Source organism: Balaenoptera musculus, chromosome 11, assembly GCF_009873245.2.
Source record: "Balaenoptera musculus isolate JJ_BM4_2016_0621 chromosome 11, mBalMus1.pri.v3, whole genome shotgun sequence".
Lineage (NCBI taxonomy): Eukaryota > Metazoa > Chordata > Mammalia > Artiodactyla > Balaenopteridae > Balaenoptera > Balaenoptera musculus.
In genome coordinates, this window is record NC_045795.1 from 66991720 (window position 1) to 67011315 (window position 19596).

The 19596-nt window shown below is 41.5% G+C and overlaps 1 protein-coding gene across 4 annotated transcripts in view; it reads left to right on the forward strand.

The window, feature by feature from the left end:
- Positions 1–19596, forward strand: part of RAD54L2 (RAD54 like 2) — an 88007-nt gene that overhangs the window by 46558 nt on the left and 21853 nt on the right. For 3 of the 4 annotated variants that reach the window (XM_036870392.1, XM_036870394.1, XM_036870393.1), the window contains 4 exons: positions 17033–17234; positions 18193–18332; positions 18803–18919; positions 19243–19469. In XM_036870392.1, coding sequence (XP_036726287.1) covers positions 17033–17234; positions 18193–18332; positions 18803–18919; positions 19243–19469 — 686 coding nt within the window. The remainder of the gene's footprint in view (positions 1–17032; positions 17235–18192; positions 18333–18802; positions 18920–19242; positions 19470–19596) is intronic. The other variant, XM_036870395.1, reaches the window with a different exon arrangement.

Consider the following 19596-nt stretch of genomic DNA (forward strand, 5'->3'; position numbering starts at 1 on the left):
AGATTATCACCTTAGTGTGTGTACCCAAGTCCTCTCTCAAATAAAAGCAGCAGAATTCGAGCTGTTGGTGTTACTCTTTGCCCATTCCCTCTTAAAAGGGACAGCACTTGTGCCCTCCTAGTTTCCTCTTGCTTGTTGTAGACACCCTTACATGGGCCCCTAGTGAAGTTTGCATGTTTTGCAAAGATTTGTGTGTTATTCTGTGTTTCCATCACCATTTAAAATGGATTTTCAGGTGGGAGAGTATGGGGCTTTACTTGCCTGAGCTCCAGAGGGAAGGGCTACAATCCCCCGAAGCTGCAAGCAGGCTTGTTCTCTTCATTCCTCTCTTAAAATCTTCCCTTTGCGGGTGCAGAGGTCCTGTTAATTCTAGCCTCCTTGAGAGAGGCTGCCAGTTGGAGCCCTCAAGAAGAGCAGGAAGCCCAGCATGGATTGACATGGCCCTTGAACCAGCTCCAGCCCCGACACCTCTCTCAATCAGTTGCAGCATCCGGTACCACTTTACTCCCTGTAGTGCTGAATGGCAGGTGGTGAAAGCACTAGCTCTTTAGTGATTCTGAAGTTTCCAGGAATAATTTGCTTGAGTTTTTAATCTATTTTTATTTCTCCCATATTTGGATCACTCATACTTTGGGAAACAAGCAAAAAACATTTCATTGCTTCTGTCTTCCCATTCATATCCCTAGCCTATTTCTTTTTTTTAATGGAGATGTAGTTGATTTGCAATATATTAGTTTCAGGTATACAACACAGCGACTCAAAAATTTTATAGATTATACTCCATTTATAGTTATTATAAAATATTGGCTATATTTCCTGTACTGTACAATATATTCTTGTAGCTTATTTATTTTATATAAGAGGCTTGTACCTCTTAATCCCCTACCCCTATCTTGCCCCTCCCCTCTTGTCTCTCCCTGCTAGTAACCACTAGTTAGTTCTCTATATCTGTTTTTGTTTCTTTTTTGTTATATTCAGTAGTTTCTTTTATTTTTTAGATTCCACATATAAGTGATAATATACAGTGTTAGTCTTTCTCTGTCTGACTTATTTCACTACGCATGATACCCTCCAGGTGCATCCATGTTGTTGCAAATGGCAAAATTTCATTCTTTTTTATGCCTAGCCCAGTTTTTTTAAAAGATCTGTTTATTTTTAAATTTTTATTTATTTATTTTTATTTTTTGCTGTGTTGGGTCTTTGTTGCTTGTGCGCAGGCTTTCTCTAGTTGCAGCGAGCAAGGGCTACTCTTCGTTGCGGTGCGCGGCTTCTCATCGCGGTGGCTTCTCTTGTTGCAGAGAACAGGCTGTAGGCGCGCAGGCTTTAGTAGTTGTGGTTCGCGGGCTCTAGAGCACAGGCTTAGTAGTTGTGGCGCACGGGCTTAGTTGCTCCACGGCATGTGGGATCTTCCCAGACCAGGGCTCGAACCTGTGCCCCCTGCATTGGCAGGCAGATTCTTAACCACTGCGCCACCAGGGAAGTCCCCTGGCCCATTTCTTTAAAAAAACCCAACACATTACTAGGGAGTTGAGAGACCCTTGGAGAACTCTTGAGGAAACAGTGACCAGCCTGTTGTCTCTTGAGGCCCTTGGCAGAGTGTAGAAGGAAGGGCTCTCCCCCACAGGAAGCTGGCTGCAGGTTGCCAGATGCCACAGTCACCAGGTGCCTTGGGTAGTGTGTTGTTTCTCAATGAACTGCAGCCATTTCCAGATAGGAGTTGGCTCTTTCTCCACCTTCTGTTCCTTGGGCAGCAGTAAGGTTTCTCTTCCTTAATGTGTGATGATGGCTAGGTGTGGGGTTGCTTGTGGAATTCTGGGGGATGGAAGGAATGGGGGAAATTAAGCTGAGTAGGTGATTGAGCATTCATGTTTGGTATAAAGCCATAGGATGTTAAGGATGATAGTGGATGTTTTCTTATGACTGATGGAATAATAAAGTTGAGTGATTAGAGAAAGCTGGGAAACACTTCAAGAACCAGCTCAAATTTCTCAGGTAATGATGTCAGTTTTGGCTATTTGTGGTGATGATGTTTTTCATATTTAAGGGTTCATATTTGTAAGTGTTCATATTCTGGATATACTAATCCTTTACTATTTATATTGTTAATAGCATCTAGTCTGTAGCTTATTTCTTTTTTTTTTTTTTTTTTTTAAATTTTATTTATTTATTTTTGGCTGTGTTGGGTCTTCGTTTCTGTGCGAGGGCTTTCTCCAGTTGCGGCGAGCGGGGGCCACTCTTCATCGTGGTGCGCGGGCCTCTCACTATCGCGGCCTGTCTTGTTGCAGAGCACAGGCTCCAGACGCGCAGGCTCAGTAGTTGTGGCTCATGGGCCCAGTTGCTCCGCGGCATGTGGGATCTTCCCAGACCAGCGCTCGAACCCGTGTCCCCTGCATTGGCAGGCAGATTCTCAACCACTGTGCTACCAGGGAAGCCCTGTAGCTTATTTCTTAACGTTGCTCACAGTGCTCTTTGTTGTAAAAAAAAAATCTGTACTTTCATTGTAGTCGGTTTAAGCAATCTTTCATATTGTTTGATAGTCTTATTTCATGAGTGAAAAAGTGAGAGGACATAGGAAAGGCATATTTTAAAGATTGGGATGTGGTTTTCATCAGCATCTTTGGGTTTAATTTGGATTTTTAAAATTTTGATTTTGTGAAATTATTCTAGACATTACCTTGTCTGTAAGATTTTAGTAAAGCCAAGTATTCACTTTACATTTTCTCTCATTTCTTTATATCTTATTACGAAATTAAACTATTATCCTTCAACGTTTCAGCCTTAGTCTGTCTTCTTTCCTTTGCTCAGAAGTTCCTACTTTGTGGCTGATTTGCTGAGAACTTGGTAATTCTTGCCTGTGGTTGCAGAGATGGCCAAAAATCTTCATCATCATGCTGAGCAGAGTCAAAATTAAATCTGTCTGCAGCAGAGGGCTAGAATTTCAGATGGGCTGAAAAGAGGTGAGGTTGTGTTTACAAATGACTGTTTCTTTAGTATTTTGGCCTTGATTGTGCTATGAGCAGTGGTTCTCTACAGGGATTGATTTTGCCCCCAAGGAGACTTTTGGCAATGTATAGAGACATTTTTGGTTGTCACAACTGGGAAGATGCTACTAGAATCTAGTAGATGGGGGGGTGGGGGGTGGGATGCTGCTGAACACCCTACAATGTACAGGAGAGCCTCCGACAACAAAGAATTACCCAATCCCAAATGTCCGCAGTGCCAAGATTGAGAACCCCTGTGCAGTGCTGGTATCTTTTACAAATGATTTGCAGTTGTTCCCCAGCCCTGTGAGAGCTAAGTGGAAAGCCTGGCCGTTTCTTTTCTTCATGTCTTAGGTTGTTTCATGAGTTAGTTAGAGTGGTATCGGTCCCCTTGCTCTCAGATCTCATTTTAAAAGATGTGTTTAATTTGGAATCCTCTAGTGCCTTTTAGCATTAATGCTGTGAAGAGTTATTTCTTCCCAAGGAGCAACTATGATGAGAATTTTTTTCCCTCTCAAACTGGCTTCTATGACTATTTTGAAGGTGAATCACATTTTGGTTTGGGTGAGTTTTTAACTTTTTAAGGCTTATTGGCAAATATATTGGCTTGTCATGACATATATTGAGTCAGGGAAAGCTCAGTCCACAGAGAACATCAATACGCACTCATAAATGATGACATATTGAAGATATTGAACATAAACATACTGAATAGGAACTGGTACACTTCAGTGGATTTTTTATTCATATGTGTTTTTCTCTAGTGACAGTTTTTTTAATAAAAACAAGCTCATTTTGAAAAATTCAACGTGTATTTATTGAGCATCTGTTAGGCAGCTGGCATTTTTGTTAGGCTTGAGGGATATAGTGGAGAATGAGATGGACAGAATCCCTGCCCTCAAGGAGCTATAGTCTAAAAGGAGAGACAGGTAAGTGTTGGATCAAGTTCCTAAAATAACTTCAGATCTTGATAAGAACCTTGTAAATAATAAAGAAAGGGAATAAGCCCCAGGGGTTGGGAGGAAGGGCCTGTTTTAGCCAGTTTGTTGGTTGTGGCAGTGGTGGTAAGGCTCTCTGAGGATGTAGCATTTATGCTTCAAAGAATCAACTTTTGGTTTTGCTTTTGCTCTTTAAAGTATGTTTTCCTCTGCTTTTTATTGTTTTCTTCCTACTACTTTCTTTGGGTTTGGTTTCCTGTTCTTTTTCTATTTTTTGAAAAGAAAATTTATTTACATCATTGATTTTCACTCTCTGTTTTTTTTGTTTTTGTTTTTTTTGCTGCCCTTTGCCGCATGTGGGATCTTAGTTCCCCGAACAGGGATTAAACCTGTGCCCGCTGTATTGGGAGCGCAGAGTCTTAACCTCTGGACCACTCTCTGTTACTTTTTGACATGAATTTAAGGCTATGAATTTCTCTTTAAGAATAACTTAGCAATATCACACAATTTTAAAAAATCAACTTTATTATATAATTTACATAAAGTAAAGTTCACATCTTTTACCTGTGCAGGTCGATGATTGTTGACAACTGTATGTACCCATGTTATCATCACCCTAATCAAGATATAGAAAATATCCATTTTCCCAGAAAGTTCTCTCATGCCCCTTTGTAGTCAATTTTCCAGGCAACCACTGAACTAATTTCTGTCATTATAGGTTAGCTTTGCCTGTTCTAGAATTTTATATAAATGGAATTATACAATACATATTCTTTTGTCTTTGGCCTCTCGCTCAGCATAATGTCTGTGAGATTCATAGGTATTGTTGCATATGATCATAGTTTGTTATTTTTTATTGCTGAGTAGTATTCCAATTGCATGAATATATTACCCCTTGTTTATACATTCATCTGTTGATGGACATTTAATCTTATGAATGAACCTGCTTTGAACATTCCTGTAAAGTTGATTTTTTTAAAAAATTAGAGATATGTTTTCATTTATTTTATTTTTATTTATTTTATTTTTTTGGCTGCATCAGGTCTTCGTCACTGTGCACGGGCTTCTCTCTAGTTGTGACATGCAGGCTTCTCTCTAGTTGTGTGCAGGCTCCAGGGCACGTGAGCTCTGTAGTTGTGGTGCACAGGGTCCAGAGCGCTCTCTCGTTGAGGCGCGCAAGCTCAGTAGTTGTGGCATGTGAGCTTAGTTGCCTCGCGGCATGTGGGATCTTAGTTCCCCAACCAGGGATCGAACCCATGTCCCCTGCATTGGAAGGTGGATTCTTTACCGCTGGACCACCAGGGAAGTCCCTGTTTTCATTTCTTTTAGATAAAATATCTATAAGTGAATTACTGGGTCATATGGTAGGTGTATGTTTAACTTTATAAAAAACTGCCAAAATGTTTTCCAACATGACTGTACCTCTTCACACTCCTGTCAGTAGTACATGAGAGTTCCAGGTGCCCCACATCCTTGCCAGCACTTGATATGGCCAGTCTTAGGAATTTTAGCCATTCTAAGTGGGTGTCCAGTGGTATCTGATTATAGTTTAAATTTGCATTTCCCTAATTATATTGAGCACCTTTTCATGTGTTCATTGGCCATTTGTATATCTCTTTTTCTGAGGTATCTGTTCCTCCCCTTTTGCTCTTTATTGGGTTGCTTGTTGTCCTTTTAATGAATGTGGTTTGAAAATATATTCTAGATAAAAGTCTTTCATCAGATATATGTTCTGCTGTTTTCTACAAGACTGTGACTTGACTTTTTATTTAGTTATAATTGACATAAAATATATTATTTTCAGGTGTACAACTTAGCGATTTGATTTTTTTTTTTTTTTTTTTTGGCTGCGTTGGGTCTTTGTTGCTGTGCGTGCGCTTTCTCTAGTTGTGACAAGAGGGGGCTACTCTTCGTTTTGGTGCGCAGGCTTCTCATTGCGATGGCTTCTCTTGTGGTGGAGCACGGGCTCTGAGCACGCGGGCTTCAGTAGTTGTGACACGTGGGCTCAGTAGTTGTGGCTCGCGGGCTCTAGAGCACAGGCTCAGTAGTTGTCGCGCACGGGCTTAGTTGCTCCGTGGCATGTGAGATCTTCCCTGACCAGGGCTCGAACCTGTGTCCCCGCATGGCAGACGGATTCTTAACCACTGCACCACCAGGGAAGCCCCAGCAATTTGATATTTTTATACATTATGAAATAATCACCACAATGAGACCAGCTATCATCCATCACCATATAAAATTGTTACAATATTATTGACTACATTCCCTGTGTGTACATTACATCCCCCCTGACTTATTTATTTTATAGCTGGAAGTTTGTACCTCTTAATCCCCTTCGCCTATTTCCTCTGTCTCCGCATTACCCCCTCTTGACAACCACCCAGTATTTGTTCTCTGTATCTATGAGTCTGTTTCTGTTTCATTTTGTTTGTTCCTTTGTTTTGTTTTTTAGATTCCACATACAAGTGAAATATGGTATTTGTTTTTCTCTGACTTATTTCACTTATACCCGCCAGGTCGATCCATGTTGCAACAAATGGCAAGATTTCATTCTTTTGTATGGTTGCGCAGCATTCTCCCCCTCTGGAATCTTGTCCCTTCAACTCCTGGTTGTCTCAGCATCTCTTCAGTGCCTTCAAAAGAGTTTTGTTGTTGTTGTTGTTTGTTTGTTTAAATTTGCTAACATATTCCTAGCTGTTCTGGGTGCCTCCTTTGGTTTGCCTCAAGCTATTCCGTCTTAGCTTGAAGCAGAAGCACCAAGCCAACATTAAAAAAAAAAAAAAGTGTGTGTGTGTGTTTTTGAGATATAATTCACCACTTTAAAGTGTACAATTCAGTGGTTTTTAGTATATTCACAAGGTTGTGCAACCATCTCTACTTTCTAATATCAGAACATCCTCACCACCCCAAAAAGAAACCCTGTTACGTGTAAGCAGACACTCCTATTATCCTCTCCCTCAGTCCTTGGCAACCACTGTCCTACTTTCTGTCTATACAGATGTACCTGTTCTGTGCATTTCTGTAAATGGAATCATATAATATGCGGCCCTTTTTGTCTAACTTTAACTTAGCATAATAACTAAGTCAACTCTGCGTGTGTGGTAAAATATGTGTAACATAAAATTTAGCATTGTAGCTATTTTTAAGTGTACAATACTGTGGCATTAAGTACATTCACATTGTTGTTGCAACCATCACCACTGTCTATCACCAAAACGTTTTCATCATCCCATTCTGAAACTCTGTACCCATTAAACAATTACTCCCCATTCCCTTCTCCCCCAGCCCTTGGGAACCTTGGGAACCACGATTCTACATTCTGTCTCTATGATTTTAACTACTGTAAGTACCTCATATAAGTGGAGTCATGTAGTATTTGTCTTTTTGTGACTGGCTTATTTCACTTAACATAATGTCCTGATTTATCCATGTGGTAGCATGTGTCAGAATTTCCTTCCTTTTGTAAGGCTGAATAATATTCCATTGTATGTATATATCACATTTTGCTTGTCCTTTCCTCTGTCCGTGGATACTTGGGCTGCTATGAACGTGAATGTATAAATATTTCTTTGAGACCCTACTTTCAGTTCTTTTGAGTGTATATATAGAAGTGGAATGGCTAGATCATATGGTAATTCTATGTTTAATTTTTTGAGGAATTGCCGTACTGTTTTCCACAACAGCTGTACCATTTTACATTCCCACCAACAGTGCACAAGGGTTCTAATTTCTCCGCCTCCTTGCTAACACTTGTTTTTTTAATAGTAGCTATCCTAATGGGTGTGAGATGGTATGTTATTGTAGTTTTGATTTACATTTCACTAATGATTAGTGGTGTCGAACATCTTGTCATGTGCTTTTTGGCCATTTGTATATCTTCTCTGGGGAAATGACTGTTCATATCCTTTGCCCATTTTTTAATCAGTTTTTTTTTTTGTTATTGAGTTTCTGGAGGTCTCTTTATGTTCTGGGTGTTAATCCCTTAATAAATATATGATTTGCAAATTCTATGTGTTGCCTTTTCACTCTGTTCATAGTGTCTTTTTTTTTTTTAATTTATTTAATTTTGGCTGCGTTGGGTCTTCATGCTGCGCAGGCTTTCTCTAGTTGCGGCGAGTGGGGGCTACTCTTCGTTGCGGTGTGCGGGCTTCTCATTGCAGTGGCTTCTCTTGTTGCAGAGCACGGGCTCTAGGTGCACGGGCTTCAGTAGATGTGGCTTGCAGGCTCTAGAGTGCAGGCTCAGTAGTTGTGGCACATGGGCTTAATTGCTCCGTGGCATGTGGGATCTTCCCGGACCAGGGCTCGAATCTGGCAGGCGGATTCTTAACTACTGCGCCACCAGGGAAGCCCTGTTCATAGTGTCTTTTGATGCGCAAAATTTTAAAGTTTTCATGAAGTCCAGTTGGTTTGTTTGTTTGTTTCTCTTTTATTGCCTATGCCTTTGGTGTCATATCTAAGAAATCATTGCCAAATCCAATGTCATGAAGTTTTCCCCCTATGTTTTTCTTCTAAGAGTTTCATAGTTTTAGGCTTTACAGTTAGGTCTTTGATGCATTTTGAGTTAATTTTTGTATAAGGTAAGGGTCCAGTTTCATTTTTCTGCATGTGGATATCCAGCGTCCTGGTACCATTTGGCAAAGTAACTGCCCTTTTCCTATTGAATGGTATTGGCAGTTTTGTTGAAAATCATTTTGGCCATATATGTGAGAGTTTATTTCTGGGCTCTATTTGATTGCATTGGTCTATATATCTCTGTTTTATGCCAGTATCACACTGTTTTGATTACTGTAGCTTTGTTGCAAGTTTTTTTTTTTTAATTACTTTTTTTTTTTTAATTATTAGCACCTTTAATTATTTATTTATTTATTTATTTATTTGGCTGTGTTGGATCTTCGTTTCTGTGCGAGGGCTTCCTCTAGCTGCGGCAAGCGGGGGCCACTCTTCATCGTGGTGCGCGGGCCTCTCACTATCGCGGCCTGTCTTGTTGCAGAGCACAGGCTCCAGACGCGCAGGCTCAGTAATTGTGGCTCACGGGCCCAGTTGCTCCGTGGCATGTGGGATCTTCCCAGACCAGGGCTCGAACCCGTGTCCCCTGCATTGGCAGGCAGATTCTCAACCACTGCGCCACCAGGGAAGCCCTTGTTGCAAGTTTTGAAATCAGGAATTGTGAGTCCTCCAACTTTGTTCGTTTTCAGGATTGTTTCTGCCTGTTTTTGTAAATAAAGTTTTACTGGAACAGAGCTGTGCTCATTCACTCATTTGTTTATGTATGGTTGCTTTTGAGCTACAACAGCAAAGTTGAGTAGTTGCAACAGAGACCTTATGGTCCACAAAATCTAAAGTATTTACTTTCTGACTCTATAGAAAAAGCTTGCCAATCCCTGAACATTAATACTCTTTGCTCATTTCCGCAGCTGTAGTGGATTATACCACAGATATGTAAATCAAAAGGAAAAATAGTTTGTACAAGGGTGCTTATGCCAGTATAGATGTGAATGAAAAATAAAAAACAGCCCAAATGCCCAGCTGCAGGGGAATGACAAAATATTCTGTGATATGCTGTTAGCTTGCCATTAAAATGACATGTGGACTATATCAAAGAAATATTTATATATAAAACAAGTGATTAAAAGTAGAACACAAAATGATGTGTATTCGTTGATTACCAGTATAAAATAAATGTATATTAACAAATGTGGAAAAGTTGAGACCTAAATAGTTTAGAGGTTAGTGCCTGTTACATTTTATTTTCCATTGAAACTTCTAAAGTTAAAAAAACTGTAAATTTTTTATTCTGGAAAATCTCAAACATAATAAAAAAATAGAAACATAGTTTTAAAAAATGTAAAATGAACCTTGTGTTCCCAGTACTCTTTTCAGTCATTATAAATACAGGGCTAGTCTTGTTTCATCTGTTCCCCCACAATCTTGGGTTATTTGGAAGTACTAGTTCCTTGTAAGATTTTATCTATAAAAACTTCAGAGTGTATTTAATCTGTTCTCTAATATATAAAGTCCCTAAAAAACAAACACACAAACAAAATGAAACAAACACCATACCTTTATCATACCTAATTTTTTAAAATCAATAATTCCTTATATCATAAAATATCCAGATAATCTCTGATTATCTTTAAAAAATATTTTTACTGTTAATTTATTAAAATCCCTACTAGGTCTACATTTAGTTGATTTGTCTTTTAAATCTCTTTAACATTTAAGCTTTTTAAGTACAGCTAAGATATAACCTACCTCTTTTTCGTTTTCTTTTTTTCCTTGCAACTTATTTATAGAAGAAAAGGATTCACTTGTTCTGTAGTTTCGCACATTTCTAGACTTTGCTGATTGTATCCCTATGGTTTTGTTTATCAAGTTTAACATAGTCCTTTGTTCCCTGTATTTTTGCAAACTGGGAATGAGATATCAAGGTGTGTTCAGATTCAGGTTCAGTGTTTTGACACACATACATCATAGGTTGTGGTGCACATATTCTACCACATCACGTCAGGAGGTACATGGTAAGACTTGGAATCCACTGATCTTTGTTTATACAGATGAGATTGAGGAGGAAGAAGAAATGGAATAGCTGGAGAAAGGGCCCTGGAAGTGTTTGTACCTTATACCCTAATGAATGAAATGTAGGTATTTTTTTTTCAAAGCTACTCATTTGCCTATCATATTTGTTGTGATGGTGTTCATAACTTGTTCCTGAGAAGCTTATGTAAGTGTTCATAGGTGTTTATATAACTCTGGTGATCACTGCTCACAGCTGGCTTGCATGAGGGAGAAAGCTCAGAGGTATCTGCCACCAGGTCTGATTCCATGATCCTGAACTTGGGTGGCAGTAGTCACTGACTTTTGAAGCATGCAGACACTAATTTTCCTTTGTCAAAGCACATGTCTCTACCTCCTTTTGAATCTTAATCTTTTTTCCTCAGTGACTTTGTGGATTATACTCCAGAATTTTGGGGTGAGCTATTTTTTGAAAGTTAAATTAATTATTTCGGTTAGGTTTGTAATTCACATGGTTCAATATTCAGAAGGTACAAAAGAGCACAGTGAAAAGTTATATTTTGACTTAGGGAAATAACAGTTGTATTATTAAGAATAGTTTAAGATGTGGTGTATATTATAATGTTACGTAGAAACCAGAAACTTCACAATAAACATTATGAAGCGGTAATGAAACACTTGTAAAACACTGACTTACATGGCAACAAATTTTAAATATTAGCACATCCGTAAACTAAAGCCCCTTTAACAAGCAAATAGTAGTTGTTGAACACAGAAGCTAACGATTCATTCAAAGAATGCTAGGTGGTAAGGAGCTGATTTAGACCTGTATCCTGTGTATAAAGGAAAGGGGAAACCTGTGTCTGAACTCAGTGTGCATGAGAATTGTATATACTGTTTGATCATTTAAAAATTACTTCTGTGCTTGGCTACATTCAAGCCATGCCAGACAGAAATTCACAGCGAAGCCTCACAAGTTGGAATGTCTGATAGTGAATTTGTGACATTCAAAGACTATCAGGTTTTGTTCTTCCTCCTCCCAGGAACAGCCCACTCTGCAAGGCAGAAACCAGAAGAAATAAATACAATAGTTGGCAACAAGTTCCCACTGCCCAACAGATCAAGTTCAAACCCTTTGGACCGACATTCAAGGCCTGCCGTCTATACTCTGACTCTGTTCTGCCTACTCTGTAGCCTTGCCTCCAGCTGTTCCTCCAAGTGGTTACTCAATAAATTTGCTTGTGAAATAGAAACAAAACAAAAGGCCTTAAGGCCAGGAGAGCATCAAAGGTCATTATCTAACCAGGTCAAGGGACCCAGCAAAACACCAAGTTGAAGTGTACCAACACAGCCCTGAGCCTGCTGTCTAGCCATCTATTCCTTTAGGAGGAAAAATTTGATGGCTCCCAATTAGGAGGGAAGAATTCAGGGCTGTGAGTTAGGAGGAAGGTGACAATAGTACTATATGACAGTGCTATGGAAGTATTAGCTCTTTGGAGGAGTGGGAGGCCTGAAGGAATGATAGTCTTTAAGGAAAACCAAGAGTTGCTGAGCTTTCCTCCTGTAGGGCTTCAGATGGAAATGCGAGAGGACTGTTTAAGGAGGGTAGTGAATTTGGGAAGACAACTAGCCAGACTTGCAGTTCTACTTTGGAGCTTCTCTTTTAGTTCTCATGTCTGACTGGACACAGGAGCGATGGCACCTTGTCTCCTCAGCAGGTGGAACGTGTCCATGAGCCAAGGCCACTTAACCACCCTGGACTCTGCTGTCTTTAGGAGGCCTTTTTATAAAATGCCTGCTGTGGACCTAGTGGTAATGGAGAGGGGATTGTGATGTTTTAACCTCTTGCTCCTGTTAATGATATTGCAGTGTCCCGTCGTAAACATTCTTTGGTGCCTCCCTTGACCATTTCCCGTTTGCTGTTCAAAAAGCAAAGGTTATGGGGCTTCCCTGGTGGTGCAGTGGTTTGGAGTCTGCCTGCCAATGCAGGGGACACGGGTTCGTGCCCTGGTCTGGGAAGATCCCACATGCCACGGAGCAGCTGGGCCCGTGAGCCGCAATTACTGAGCCTGCGCGTCTGGAGCCTGTGCTCCGCAACAAGAGAGGCTGCGATAGTGAGAGGCCCGCGTACCGCGATGAAGAGTGGCCCCTGCTTGCCACAACTAGAGAAAGCCCTCGCACAGAAACCAAGACCCAACACAGCCATAAATAAATAAAAATAAATTAAAAAAAAAAAAGCAAAGGTTATCTACCTGAAATCTTTAGTGGTCTCTCCATGTAAGAGTCAAGAAAGTTGCTTCCAGTGCTGCTTCAAGGGAGTGAATCAACCTGGGCATTCACATGTGAGTGTGTGTGCGTGCATGCACACAGGTCCACACCCACCATCTCCCTCCACCCACAGTTTTTACAATAGCCACATTCGCTTCCCCTCCCTACCCAAACACCAGGCAATGGGATATAGAATGCTAGGAATAAAAGGCCTTGGAATTAGTCCTCCCTGGGACAGGGATTGACTTCTGTGCCAGCATCCAAGAAACTTGGTCTATACCTCTGGTCTGTACCTAAATATTCCTTGGACAAGGGGCTCCTGGGAAGAGACAGGGAAGTGGTTGTTGGGTTGGAAGGCCACTTGTGCTGCTATTTTGCTTAGTTCATTTTAGCCAATATTGAACTGCATGTACTTTCCTAACCATTCCACCTTGTTTAGAGTCTCTATTCCTTTTGGTTATGCTCCTCTATCTGTCTAGAATGTTCTTTTTTTCCTTCCTTTTCTAGCTGGTGCCTACCCATTCTGTTAGATTAAACCCAAGTCTCACCTTTCCCAAGGAAGCGCCCCCATAACCAGTGATAGGCAAGGCTAGATTAAGTGTCCTTTCCCCAAGTGTTATTGCTATTAGGCATTCCACTGTATACGTATACACATGTTTCCCCACGTGGACCATTCCATTGTGCTTTGGCACAGGGCCTGGTACATAGCAGATGCTCAAATGTATGTTAGGCTAAACTAAAAGCAGGGGATGGGAGAGGGAACAGTGTCTGGTTTGCGGCAGTCTCAAGTGGAAAGGTTTAGAATGTGGAGGGGTGTGTGTGTGTGTGTGTGTAAGAAACACTCATTTTGTAACAACCAAATGCTGTTTTCATATGTCATTTCTGCTTCTCCCTTTGCTTTCTTATTTCTGATCTTTGATTAGGATATATAATTGAAGTTTGAGTTCTCCATACAAATGAATACTGCTACCTGGCACGGCTGACCAAGCTCCAGAGCTTTGTGTACTCCCAGACTGTTGAATGTGGTTGTGGGTGTATGGAGTTTGGCAGACCAGGGTTTAAAGAATAATATTTTCCATGAGAGAGCTATTTACATCCTCATTTACACATGTGGGAACTATGGCTCAGAGAAGTTGAACCCATGAACATAGAGCTAATAAGTGACAAAGCCAGGATTCAACACCAGGATTGCCTGACTACAAAGCTTATTCTTATAACTGTCTGCTCCTGTTTTCCTGCTTATTTCCTGTATACCCATAGGCAAATCTTTTTATCTTTTTAGGGCTTCAGTTTATCATATTTATTTATTTTTAAATTTTATTTATTTTTTTTTTGGCTGCTTTGGGTCTTCGTTGGTGCGCACAGGCTTTCTCTAGTTGCGACGAGCGGGGCTACTCTTCGTTGTGGTGCGTGGGCTTCTCATTGCGGTGGCTTCTCTTGTTGCGGAGCACGGACTCTAGGCGCACGGGCTTTAGTAGTTGTGGCACGCGGGCTTCAGTAGTTGTGGTGCACGGGCTTAGTTGCTCCACGGCATGTGGGATCTTCCTGGACCAGGGCTTGAACCCATGTCCCCTGTATTGGCAGGCAGATTCTTAACCACTGAGCCACCAGGGAAGTCCCAGTTTATCATATTTAGAATGAAGGGAGCAAAACTCACCTTGTAGAGTTACTGTAGGAAAGAAAGAAGAAAAGAAACCAAACCCATTCTTTGTACCTGGAATAGTGGTAGTCATAGTAAAAGCAGCAGCTGTTTTATACAATGTTTACTGTGTGCTGGGCATTGTCTTAGCGCTTTATCTAGGCTATCTCATATAATCATCACCACAACCCTCTGAGACTGAGGAATAACACCACACTTGTTATTCCCTTTTTATAATTGAGCAACAGAAAGGTTATAATAAGGGGTAGAGTTGGTGTTCACACCCCAGCAGTCTGGCTTCAGTGTCTATACTGAACCCCTATGCTCTGTTATCTCTTGGGAAACATTAGTTTCCAACTCCATGCTGTTCTAGAATCTGGCATTAATATGAAAGAGACCATAGGGAACCCAGAATGGTAACAGGGCCAGGAGGGGCTACACCGAGCCACGGAAGGTGAGCATTAACAGAATGCCTGGGACACTCCTGATTCTCTGACTCAGCCACTGACTGGTGAGACGGCCCTTTGGTATTTTTTGGTGGTTGAGTGCATAGGATGATGACCCATGGTAAGTCTTTTTTTCAGCTTGGGGACATCAGCTTACTGGTTCACTCATTGAGATCTGTGGCAGCCCTGGCCTCCCTTTACCAAAGTCTACAGGGTTGCATATTTCTTCTTGAGTCCATCCTGACATGTTTTTTTAAATGTTGAATATATAAATGAGGGAGAAGGGACAAATCTCCCTTACAGAAAAATTCCAGATAATAAATGTAGATGGAAAGAGGGAAATAGAAAACCACCATTAGAACACCACAGTAATAATTGCTCTAGGTAAGATCCACTGATGAATGTTAAAATTAGTGGATGAAACTTTTAAGGATATTTGTGTTCTGAAAGCCTCAAAGTACCCCCCACAAACATTTTTTTGTATGTGGTTTTAATATATGTCCAGAAATTCTTTGATGCCCCTCCCTCCAGGAAATGGAGCTTAATTCTCTTCCCCCTGAATGTGGGCCAGGCTTAGTGATTGTGATTGGCCTCTTAAGAATAAAATATGGAAAGGGAAACATAGTAATTTTACAGTGGAGAAATCTGGCAGACACCACTTCAAGGTTAATGTCACCAGTAATAAGTCATGTTGATATCATGTACCCTGATAAGATGTGATGAGAAGAGCACTTCACCTCTGTGGTATTCTTTCCTAAAAGTCATAACCCCAATCTAATCATCAGACAAACCCAAATTGGGGGACAGTCTATAAAACACCTGACCAGTACTCTTCAAGAAAGTATCAAGGTTGGGAGTTCCCTGGTGGTCCAGTGGTTTGGACTTGGCGCTTTCACTGCCAGGGCCCGGGTTCGAACTCAGAGAACTAAGATCGCACAAGTCCCTTGGTATGAAAAAAAAAAAAAAAAATCAACGTCATGAAAGACAAGAATAGGCTGAGAAACTGCTGCAGTTTAGGGAAGACTAAAAAGACATGAAAGCTAAACGCAATATGGTATCCTAGATAGGATCCTATAACAGAAAAAGACATTAGTGGAAAACTGGTAAATCCAAAATAACGAACAAAAATAATACCACCAAAAAACAAAACTTCCTGAGTCCTTCCTGCCTGAGAGCCAAGTGGCATGGACTAGAGCACCTCAGTTTCAGCATTTCTGTTCTTATTTTGAATTCCTCTTACCTTTGGGAAAGACCTTTTGGTTGTGTAGTGCTTGTATCTGGGAGGTTGTGGCAGACTTGGGGACAGGTCTATGTGATTGTCAAAGCCTGCCCATCCAGCGAACAGAATGCAGCTCAGCAAATGAGGAGAGGGATGTGCACATGGACCCCAGTTCTTGCTGGTGGTTGATACCACAAATGACATTCCCTCTGTCAGGAATTTCTTCCCCTTTTTCCCCTGTCTCCAAGGCAATAATACCATTAGACATTCTGTTCATCTTTTAAGTTCTCACTTACATTTTACCTCCCATATAATTCCTTGTGTGATCATCCCATGAAATAGTACCTTTCATATTCCTGTGACCCTAACACAATTTTTCTTGGTTTAGCTAATTACCTCTGGCTGAAAAATGGTACCTTAAACTTTGAAGGTCTTTAGGTCAGTTTCCCTGCCCCTCCTTTGGTATTTAGCACACCTTGCCTTATTATGTCTAGAAAACAAACTCCTTGAAGGGAAGGAATTTAGAAATATTTCTTGAAGCATCTAGGACAGTGCTTGCCATGTTGTAATCCCTCATTAAATGGTTGGCAAATTGAATGAACCCTTTAATACACTGAAGGGAGGAGTGGTCTCCCTGTTGGCAGTTGAGACTTGCTTAGAGTCATACAAATGAGTGTGAGCTGTATTGGGAACTCAGTTGTCCCTTTCTGAGTAGTCTGAGACCATGACACTTCCTTACTCTGATCATAGTGCTAAATTATATCAAGAGTGATGGCTATCATTTGTTGTGAGCCTACTCTGGGGGCCAGGCCTGTAGCCAGAGCTACAATAGCTCTGCAGTGTGGACATTACTATACTCATTTTATAGATAAGTCCATTGAGGTTCGGAGAGATGTAACTTGCCTTATTAGATCACCAGCTAATAAGTTGCTGAGTTGAGATTTGGACCCTGGTGTGTCTGGCATCAAAACCCACTCTTCCTCCAGTAAAGGTTGGTCCCTGGCACCTCTTTCCCTTTGTCTCTTCAGACCCATCCCTGGAAGACATGTGTGGCACTGAGTGTGCCCAGCTCGGGGAAGATGGGCAGCGGCCACCGCGGTGCACTTCAACTACCTCATCTCAGTCTGAGCCTTCAGAGCAGCTTAGGCGCCACCAAGGCAAGAGCCTTGCCTCCGAGGACCCCAAAAAGAAGAGAGCTCAGAAGCCCTCCCACATGAGGAGAAACATACGGTGAGCTATGCTCTTGGTAAGAGGGGAAGAGAGGGAGTAGAAGTATTACCTTCATTTGAAGGCTGTCAGTAACAAAAGGACTGGTTTGAGCAGGAGAGTCTGATTTCCCAAGGAGAAAAGTATAAGTTGTGTGCCCCAATTAATAGTGAAGATGCAGCTCAGGACCACTGGGTCTGGGCTGTCAGAGGACACAGGGCTGAAGTGGATGGCACTCGAGCACCCCTGGGGAGTGTCCCACTCTTTCGAGGCCCTGGGAAGCAGCCATAGCATGCTCTGGTTGGACTCTGGTTTCTTCCTTTATTTTTTCCTTATGTCTCAAAATAAGAGGAGATAAAAGAAGTTGAGTTCTTATTTTCTTAGAACTCAACATCAGTTGGAAGACGACTGTCTGGTCCAAAGCAGGGCTTCTTCCTTGAGCTAAGAGATCAGCAGATGTGAACCTCCTTAACTATCCAAATCCCCAATAGTCCTTTCTTCCACCAATGACAATTTTGCTGTTGAAAGGAGATAAATGATATTTTTTTCCTCCTACCCTCATTTTTTTTTAAACATAATGATGACTTGAAAATTTACTCTAAGTTTGGGAAATAAGGATGTAGAATCATCCATAATCCTACTTTCCCATATAACAACTCTGTTTTTTATACTGCTTTCCAGCTTTATGAATTACATATTACTCTATTTCACTCTTGATCTGTTATGTGCAGAGATGATTCGGCAGGGGCACCTGTCAGGAAGTTAAATAATATGAAAAATATATTAGCCCAGAACCACCTGAACCTTGAAGTCCCATTTATTTTTTTGCCTTGCCCATTGCGTGGGTGTAGTGGGACTGATATGGCTTCTTCTCCCACCTCAGCTCTCTGAGCCCAGCAATGATGGTTTCCCTCTTTATCTTGACATTACATTGCCCGAATCTCAAGTGAACCCAAGTGCTCTCTCTTATTTAAATGTTTAGCAAGCTGCTCCGGGAGGATCAGTTGGAGCCAGTTACCAAAGCAGCACAACAGGAAGAATTGGAAAGAAGGAAACGCCTGGAGCAGCAGAGGAAGGATTACGCAGCCCCCATTCCCACCGTTCCCCTGGAGTTCCTTCCCGGTAAGCAGTGGAGGTGGCAGGAAAGGCCCCGCGCTGCAGGGAGAAGAGACCCTCAGTGCACACTGTGGTCAAGGACAGATCTGGAATAAGATGGTGGCCTCTCAGGAATCCTTTCAATCCATTCAGTTTCTTAGAAGCACACGATCAGGAGGATCTCATTTGAAAAGTTAAGATGGATAAAAATGTACCTCCTCAAATTGATCTTATTTAGATTTTCATCCATAACTTTGGATGTTAACATGCCAAGGGATTAGGACATTTTCTAGTGGTCAGGTGAATACTAGGAAGTAAGAGCCAGTAGAGAACAGGGAATTAGGGAAGAAGACTGGGGTTTTTGAGATGCCCTCTACTTGTCTCCTCAGGGGATAGTCCCCCAGAGAGCAACAAAGGAGGAGGATGGCAAATCATTTTGGAAAATATGTTTGAGCTAAATGTGGTGTTGACATTCCCTTCCATCTTTTTTTCCCCAGAAGAAATTGTCTTAAGAACAAGCGATGGACCCCAACTGCCTCCTCGGGTCTTGACCCAGGAAGTGATTTGTTTGGACAGTAGCAGTGGCAGTGAGGATGAAAAAAGCAGTCGAGATGGTAAGATTGAGCCAGAGGTGCCCCTCCTTCCTCCTGACCCAATGTTCGCCCTGAGACATTGGCTGTACCTTTGAATAGAAAATTGTTCAGTCCTTCCTCATTCAGTTTGGGGTCTGACTGTGACAAATTTCCCTGAGTCTCCTTGGTAAATATAAGTTTTCCCCTTGTCTTAACGTGAAGCTAAAAGAGAGAAATAATAGAAATAAAAATTTTTACAAGTGATAACAAGTTCTAACTTTGTTTCCATGCTCTCCTGTTTTAACAACGAGCAGTAAATTATCTCTGCTCCCTGAGTTTTTGTTTTGTTTTGTTGGCTGTCTCAGAGGTGATTGAACTGAGCTCTGGAGAGGAGGACACTCTGCACATTGTGGACAGCAGTGAGTCTGTCAGTGAGGAGGATGAGGAAGAGGAGAAAGGTGGCACCCATGTGAATGACGTCTTAAATCAGCGTGATGCTCTGGGGCGGGTCCTTGTCAACTTGAACCACCCTCCGGAGGAGGAGAATGTCTTCCTGGCCCCACAGTTGGCACGGGCAGTGAAACCGCATCAGGTACAGCAAATCTGGACTCTTCTCTTGGTCTCCTTTCAGCTTCCTTGCTGTGGACGTCACCCGCATCACAGCCTGTGAAGTACTTGTTTGGTACCATGAGCAGCTATTGGAAAGGCCTGATTCTTCC